The sequence below is a fragment of the Schistocerca cancellata genome, chromosome 3 (assembly GCF_023864275.1).
Source record: "Schistocerca cancellata isolate TAMUIC-IGC-003103 chromosome 3, iqSchCanc2.1, whole genome shotgun sequence".
Lineage (NCBI taxonomy): Eukaryota > Metazoa > Arthropoda > Insecta > Orthoptera > Acrididae > Schistocerca > Schistocerca cancellata.
Window position 1 is genome coordinate 822,326,846 of NC_064628.1, and position 9,217 is coordinate 822,336,062.

Genomic DNA, 9,217 nt, shown 5'->3' on the forward strand with positions numbered 1-9,217 from the left:
TGATTAGAATTTTAGAACCCTGATTTGGACCATTGCATCGGCAGAGACAATGCATCAACTGTGGAAAAATCATAAAATTATGTACTACAAAAGGCTATTTCTCTTCTTAAGGGGTATCCCTGTTTCTCTCTCTATATTTTTTTTCTTTTTTTTTCTTTCCAAGTGGCTCACGGCCAGGTACATGCGTTTCTAACTGACACAGCTTGCATGGGGAGGGAGTGAAGAGCCCATGACTGCACACAGTATACAATCGAAACTCCCAAATCCGCGTATGTGTTTGATTTTTCCTCCAAGTTAGATTCTAGTTGCCCTTCTGAATTTTATAATTACCACATCAAAAACATACTTCCCTATCTCACACACTGTTAAGATTCGTCTATCTCATTTCCTCCTGTATATTCGTAGACTTGATATTCGTTGGACCGTGTTAGAAATATCAACTGCGGAAATGATACCACGGGACTTTAGGAAGTGTAAACATTTTTGTTGCCTTTGATGTCATCAGTATGAGGACTGGTTTGATGCAGCTCCGCGTGATATCCTATTGTATGGATGTCTTTTCATAGCTACAGCGTGCTATGTCTACTTCATCCAGCTTCCTATATTCAAGTGTTGTTCTCTGTCTATAGTTTTTACTGCTCTCACTTTCATCCCTCACCACATTAACTATCTCTTGATACCTCAGGATGTGGTCTATAAACCTTTCCCTTCTTTGTATCAGAAATTTCTTTTTTCCCCAAACCAAAAAAAATGGTTCAAATGGCTCTGTGCACTATGGGACTTAACTTCTGAGGTCATCAGTCCCCTAGAACTTAGAACTACTTAAACCTAACTAACCTAAGGACATCACACACACCCATGCTCGAGGCAGGATTCGAACCTGCGACCCAAGCGGTCACGGGGTTCCAGACTGTAGCACCTAGAACCGCTCGGCCACTCCGACTGGCCTCCCCAAAACACTTAGTACGGTTATGCCATCTATTCATTTAATCTTCAGCGTTCTTCCGTTGTACCAAATTACAAGATTTTTATTCTCTTCTTGTCTGACGTGTATATCGCCCAGGATTCACTTCCTTAGAAGGCTTTAATCGAAACAAATACCTTCAGAAAAGAATAATTCATATTAATTACTTTTGAACGTATTTATCTTTTTTAAATTTTGCTCCATCTGGAACCTGGAAATGCTCAGCGATGTACTTATTTCAGTAGGTGAAAGAAGGTACAGCAATCAGTCGCAACTTGTGTTTGTTGTAGGAGATCTATATTTCTCTCACTGAGTGACCATCTTCAGTGCAGCAAATAAAGTTAACACATTTCAGCCGTTGCTTGGCTTAGTCCTTCTTGGACTATACACATTAAGAATATTGTAGTGTGAACTCTTGACATGTATAGTCGAAGGGGTACTATACCGGACAACGGCTGAAATGTGTTAACTATATTTGCTGCATTGGTGATGGTCATTCAGTTGCCGAAATTTAAATCTGCTACAATAAATACAAGTAGCCGCTGATTGCTGTACCTTCTTTCACCAATTGTATTGCTCTTTGTCGATGATAATGATAGCGGTGACTGTGGGTAAATTACTTGAAGAAATACACCAGTCAGTCTTGATGCTGTGTTTCTTTTCTTTAAGTAATAACTATATTTTTCAGAAAAGGTTATACAGTTATCGCTAGTATACATTTTATGTCCTCTCTACTTCTTCCACCGTCAGCATATGCATATTTTTAATTAAATGCAATTTACAGAGGAAATGAATAGCCTGCTTGAAAGGCAGCTGAATGTTACACACATTAAAATACGGTAGAGAGGCTGTTTTATCTCCAGTTTTCTTCCTGTATCCTTGACATTTCCCGTTACTGATTTCGTACGTGGAACCTGTTCTCTCCTGGCAGCTAAAGAACCCCAAGAGTCTTATTACTGAACGCTGATTACCGCAGTCCCGGCTGGTGTAATGACACCGCCAAAGCAATCCGCTCCGGCTTTCCGAGCGGAAGAGGTCGTGACGGCCGGTAAATCTCGGCTAAATCAGAAGATGACGGCCGCGTGGCAAATCGGCGCCAGCGCGCGCCCGGGAACACCTTTAACGGTGGGGGCGGTGGAGGTGGGTAAGCCCAGACCAGACAGCACCAGGTAGTGGGTGGCTGGCCAAGAAGTCGCAGTGGGGCTTCCAGAGAGTTCATTCTGCAAATCAGCCCCTAATGAGGGCGGCTATCCTAGGTGTCAATTTCAAAAGCTACTGTGGGACCCTTACCACTGAACATAGACAAAGTTTTCGATTTGGCCAGAGATACAGAACTTGTTTATAAACTGTACGTACAACGCTTCTCTGGATCAGTAGTAAGACGCCGGCCGGGGTGGCCGAGCGGTTCTAGGCGCTTCAGTCCGGATCCGCGCGACTGCTATGGTCGCAGGTTCGAATCCTGCCTCGGGCATGGATGTGTGTGATGTCCTTAGGTTAGTTAGGTTTAAGTAGCTCTAAGTTCTAGGGGACTGATGACCTCAGAAGTTAAGTCCCATAGTGCTCAAAACCATTAGAACCATTTGAAGTAGTAAGGCTGATATAATGTTTCCCTTCCAGACGCAGTTCCAAGATCAGAATACATGCAGCTCATTCCACAAGATCAGTGATGGGACGCATACTGTATACTTTATACAAGGCAGACAGGCCAGAGACCCCTTATTGTACAGGGCCTTATAGATTTTCAGGCATTGTCAATACAAAAAGCAGGAAGAGAGGACGAAGCCGATGTTTTTTGCAGCCTGGCATACAACACTTTTTTTAATAAACTGTGCCAGAAGGTTTCTCTTTACTAGTAGTAAGGCTGCTACAAAGCTTTCTCCCTGAACGCGGCTTCAAGTTCAGGGTAGATTCAGGATGTCAGAAACAGTGTGACATGCTTTTAAGGACGTTGCAGGGGAGGTAGTGCTGAGGAATAATTCTTAAGATGAAAAATTGGATACGTTGCGCTGTTTCCAAATTATTTAGCATTGCCGTTATCCAATCAGGTCGTTGCGCGCGAATTCAAGCTCTTGCGCGCGCTAAAATGCGGCAGTGGGCAGGTATCTTTGGGTCTGTGAGTTACCATTTGTTCTAAAGCTCATTATCAGTTAAAATATGCAATTTTCAGAAGTAATAAATTTAAACAAGGTGAGTTCGATTTGAGGAAACCAAACGAAAAACACGTTTGGCGGCATTGTCTTTGGCTTCAGTGCTTCAGTGTGCGCTCGCAACGACTTGATTGGCTAACTTCAATGCTAAATAACTGAGGAACGGCACAACATAATGAATTTTGTTCTTCTTAAAAATCATTTTTCAGCACAGCCTCCTCTGCAACAGCCTTAAAAGCTATTTAGACTATTTCCCCAAGGATCAGGGATGGGACCCATACTGTATACTTTATAAGTGACGTAAAGGTCGACGACACCATACCATGTGCAGTTTTGTAGATGTGCTGCCACTATCAACACCAAAAGCAGGAACAGAGGATTTCATCACTCAGGACATCGATATGATTGTGCCCTCTGTAGAGGTGTATGCTGGCAGTTCCCGGTTATCAGTATGACTACCCGTTTCATCACAAAGAGGTGTAAGGAATCGATAGCAAATAAAAGCAGGGCTTTTAAATAAAGCAGAAGGATTCATTCATACTCCAAAAATCATAGTAACAACTGGCGTCCGCTTATCTATCTGAAGATATATATACGAATACAGAACTTATTCGCCTTTGTATCCAAAAGCACAACATGTGTTTTAGAACAACATATAGTGCGTTCGAAAAGTACCTGTACACTGGACTATGGATGTACATAACGTTGGAAGTTCGAATCAAAGTTGCCAGAACACATGTTGGCAGAACTATTTTTCACAGATACGCGATTTTTTTTTTTTTTGCCTTGAACTTTTGTTTAATATTAAACTGTTTTCATCAATGATGAAAATTGTTGAATGCGATGTGCAGTGTTTGGATGTTCAATTTGTTTTTAAATTATGGTGCTTTCAACTGGGGAACATATTTTTCTCCTTAAACATGTGTTTTGAGAGGGTGATAAACAGACAGATTTAGCATAGGAGGTATTCGCTGAAAAATTCCCGGAAACAGCTGTACCTCATAGTAATGCGGTTCGCCGACTTACTGAGAAATTTTGAGGCAAGAAAACTGGAGTATCCACTTACATTGAACGAACAGAAGTTGTTGGAAATTTCTAACTATGCAGCAGAGGCCAGCAAAATCACTGCAGAAGTTGGAAAGGATAGAAACTGTTCCCGTATAAAATGACAGGAGTGCCTGAATGAAAAGATGCCGATCATGAAACGCGAATCTGTTGCTGCAAAATATTTACTTCTTTTATTGAGAGAAATACCATTGATATACTTGACGTCACTTTCTATACAGATGACGTCTGGTTCAGTTTGTCTGGTCATTTTAACACACGAAAGACACGACGATCATGGTGAGTCGAGAGTCTTCGCTCTTTGCTTGAAACTCCATTACATGACTCAGAAAAATGGTGGATGGATAGCAATATCCAGACGTCACATTATTGGACCTTTAAATTTTGAAGAAGTCATGATCAGTGAACGTTACAGTTGAATGATCCACGATTTAACAGGCCAGGCAAAGAAGACGAAATCGACTAGTCATGGTTTCAACACGCTGACGCTATTGCTCCCACAGCTAACAACACTTAAGCGTTTTCTGGAAGAGTTTTTGGGGAACGTGTCATCTCAAAAAACCTATGGACTCCTCGCTCAACGGACCTCAGACCACCAGACTTCTTTCTTATGGGAGCAGCAAAATCTCTACTGTTTTGCAATTTCCGACGCAGGTTGTGTGACAAAAACTGAAATGCCTCTGTGTGTGAAAGGCGTATCACAATCAGATATGCAGGAAGCGTTTTCCAATAAAATCAAGTGATTTCAGATTTTAATCATATGCAGTTGGTGTTCTTGAGACATAATGAGTCTCGTCTTTACCTAAAACAATGAAGCTAGCTAAAGTAATGAATTAAGATCTGTACCAGGACCACGATTCGAACCTGAGTCTCCTGCTTCGTACGCAGATGCACTATCTGTTGCGCCACACTGGCACAACTGCTACTGCAATTCTGTTGACTACCTTATTACGTCTCCCTCCCCGACACAAATGCCAACTCACACCTCAGCCCATGGCTGTTCCCTTCTAAACTCGCATCAGTATTACCATGGTTGTCCAATATTGGAGGGTCGTGGTGTTACTGATGCAAGTTTACAAGGGGAACAGTAATGTGCTGAGGTGTGAATGCCAGTTTGTATCAGGGAGGGAGACGTAATACATGGTGTCCGAAAAGTCTTTCCTGATTACATAAATTGATAACTTAGGCTAGAAGTAAGACACAAATATGAAACTGGCGTCTAATTGTTTACAAACTATCACAGTTTTTTTTCACACATCAGTAAACTTCCACATGAGCTCCATTGGTAGCACGTAGCACGTCTAGGCGATATTCAATTTCCGTCCACACATTAGCCAACATCACTGGAGGGATCGATTCAACGACTGTGGTTATCCGTTGCCGCAGGGTTTCAAGATCTGGTACACGTGTTCGGTAGACCTCGTCCTTGACATAACCCCATAAAAAGAAGTCTAATGGGGTTACGTCAGGAGAGCGTGGAGGCCAAACCGTTGGCCCATCAAGACCAATCCATCGCCCAGGAAAGGTCATATCGAGATAGGCACGGACGTCCAAACCCCAATGAGGCGGTGCACCGTCTTACTGAAACAAGACATCGGGGTGATACTGAAGCAGCTGAGGAGCAGCATACAGTTGCTACATGTCCATATACACTGCAGATGTGATGGTAGCCTCAGCGAAGAAGAATGGCCCGATAATTCGATCGTGCAATAGCGCGCAACAAACATTCGCCTTCGGACTGCCTCTGGTGCACTCCATGACCTCGCAACGGGTTGTGAACCCCAAATGCGCACATTATGGCGGTTCACTACTCCACTGACAAAAAAGGTCGCTTCGTCGGAAAAGGCAATTCGTCTGAGATAACCATCATCGTCTTCAATACGTGATAGCATTAAGACGTGAAAGTCATATCGACGTGTAGTGTCATTGGGCAACAACGGAAGTGGAAGTTTACTAATGTGTGAAAAACTTTGATCGTTTGTAAACAATTAGACACCAGTTTCATATTTATATCTTACTTCTAGCCTGAGTTATCAATTTATGTAATCAGCGAAAGACTTTTCGGACACCCTGTAGAATAGTCCCGACAGATGAGGTAGCTGATGTGCCTCTGTGTCACAATGGATAGTGCATCTCCCCATGAAGTCGGAGACACAGGTTCGAGTCTCACCCCAACTACAAATTGTAGTTCATTGCTTCAGCCTGCATTAATATTGCAGAATTTAGAATTCTATTGCGCTTGTGGATGTCATTTCCAACACACGGTGTAACCTCATAGCAGCTTTCAGAACACCCTATAATTTAAACAAGATAGATGCTATACAAACGGTAATGATTAACTACACATTTTTTCACTTCAGTAATGTAACATAAAAAAGAACCAAGTGAAGGGGCTCGTTTTCAGCTAGCAATCTACCAACTTTAGAAGTATATAGAGATGTTTATTCCTTTACAGTTTGTACATCATACAGGATGGCTACTCTGGATTTAAAATGTGAATAGACATACTGAAGCAAATAATGAAGAAATTGGAAGAAAGGAAAAGAGTACTAACGGCAATGTTGTTGCTGTGTGTTGCAGAGGGCCAAGCCAGCCACCTGAACCTGTTCAACTCGCGGCAGCAGGCGAAGAAGAAGCGGAAGTCACGCACGGCGTTCACCAACCACCAGATCTTCGAGCTGGAGAAGCGCTTCCTGTACCAGAAGTACCTGTCACCTGCGGACCGCGACGAGATCGCGGGCCAACTGGGCCTGAGCAACGCGCAGGTCATCACGTGGTTCCAGAACCGGCGCGCCAAGCTCAAGCGCGACATGGAGGAGCTCAAAAAGGACGTCGAGTCCACCAAAATCCTGAGCGCGCACAAGTCTTTCCTGGAGAACGTCACCGACCTCGGCATCCTGAAGAAGAAGGCACCCCCGAGCAGCGCCCAAATGGCGGCAGCTGCAGCGGCGGCGGTGGCGGCGGCGGCAGCCGCGTCCTCCGCGGGGGCGGCATCTGGGGCCGGCGGGGGCGGAGGCGACTCGGGTGTCGACAAGTAGATGGCACCACTGCAGGCCACCGTGTCACACAATGTGCAATAATTAGACGGACACTCGCTATGTAGACATTGGGACTCTGAGTGCGACTCACTTGTGCGATATATCGCCACGGAGCATAGTTCGGTCTATATGCCGACAAGTATTTTGTTCCTGTAATTAGAAACGGTCAATAAATAGTTCCGCACAGTCAATGTTTGTGAAGAACTGAGAGCTAATAAGAAGGTGGTAACAGTATTCTACGCTATCCATCACAAAAGCAAAACGATGTAGGAGTCAGCATATGTTAAGTGAATAAGTGGCAAGATCGTTATTGTTGCAAGTATTTACTACTAAAAAAAGTCCAGTGCCAGGTTTGACGAGATATGGATGTCAACATTTTATGCGGTGTGAAAATGAACTGTGTGCTGTCTTACGAACGTTGAGAAATGATGGCTTTCTCCTTGAAACTGAAAATTTTGTCCTGCTCCTAAAACACGTGAGACCTTCATTCGTTCAAAAGAAATCGTGTCATTAGTACTTCAATTACGCCTTAAGAAGCGGAGACTGCATCTACACTGGGGAAAAAGGGAAAGTTTTTTATAAAAATGAATTTTAGGGGCACAAAAATAGTATTAAAGAACAAAACCAGTGAATAAATGTTTGATAATCACGGTGCACTTTGATGCTTAGCTCTATTTTCAGATCACAATTCCTTTCATGATTTAAAAACTACAAAAGTTTAGTGAGGTGACCAATTACGGAGGGCTTTTGTTACTTTATTCATTTTACTTCCAGTCATATTTACAAATGCAGCTATGTCTAACAGTGAAACTAATTTTCATATTTTTAAACCCCTGGTAAAATCTTACGAACATAATAGACCAACACGTCACATCATTTTTACCATAAAGTCTTAATTTCTTGTAAATTATCGTTAACGAACGATTCTGCGGGAATTTGCTGTCCATTAAAGATCGCTGACTGAGCTAACCCTTGAAGGCAACGCACAGAAAATGTCTGCGGAGTCTTCACACCCCGTCTGAGCACCGTATTAAGCCCATTTCGGATTCTGGCAGGTTCCTCCATTTTCCCGCCGCATTTTGAAAGGAACTTGTAGAGAACGACTAACTTAAAGTTATCAGCAGAACTGTGAATATACTGCGAGAACTTGACTGACCTAATACTGTTGAAGATAATTCACTGTGTGTGTTAAGGCACTACCTAGTGGTACTACTTAGAGGACAATGGAAACAGTAAACTGAAGGAGCCATGTGACTGCTGATTCTTCGTAATATGTGCGCACCGCGAAGAACGAGTATTACGAACCAGGAGATATGGCAGTGATTGTTTTCCTCATTTCTGTTACTGAGACAAGAAACTTATGTGCAGTGCTGTGACAATTGTTTTCTATGTACAGTCTCTCTAAACAGCGAGATGAAGGTTACGAATGTAAATACTCGCCAATGAGTGTAGCTAACTTGTGTCATAGTTTCGTACATGTAAGTGCTTCACGCTGTAGTTTCGTAACTGTGAAAACAGAGGTCAATATCTACCTTCATTATCCTAATTTTGTTACTTCGCTTCAATTTTGTCGCAACCACAGTGAAATCCATAAAAAATATAAATTGTAAATTCAAATTACTTGTGTCAAAAGTGATTGGTGATCTCAGAATAATAGGAATAAACAATAGCTGGCGTAGAGAGATAAATATAAATGTTGTAGTCTTACAATAACAATAGGAATGACGAATCAAATTGCTGTAATATATATACATACGGTTATATGTCCGCGATAATTTATTCCTATATGAGTTAATAAAAACAGTATTATAATACTAATTTTGTCATCAAATTCTTTGAGCATGATTTGTTGATTGACACCTTCCCTACGATGATGACAGACAGCAAGTACTGCTCGTAGTGACTCGTATGATATGGTTCTCAAAACATTCTTTTACCACAGCAACAACAATACAGTTCAAATTCTTTATCACTTCCGTAAAAGAAACAATGACTCTAATAAT

The 9,217-nt window shown here is 42.2% G+C and overlaps 1 protein-coding gene across 1 annotated transcript in view; it reads left to right on the forward strand.

Annotated features, from left to right (window-relative positions):
• Positions 1-9,008, forward strand: part of LOC126176590 (homeobox protein Hox-A4-like) — a 470,110-nt gene extending 461,102 nt beyond the window's left edge. Inside the window, 1 exon segment of the mRNA XM_049923751.1 lies at positions 6,757-9,008. Within this exon segment, the coding sequence (XP_049779708.1) occupies positions 6,757-7,214 (458 nt within the window). The 3' untranslated portion in view covers positions 7,215-9,008.
• Positions 9,009-9,217: the final 209 nt, after the last annotated feature.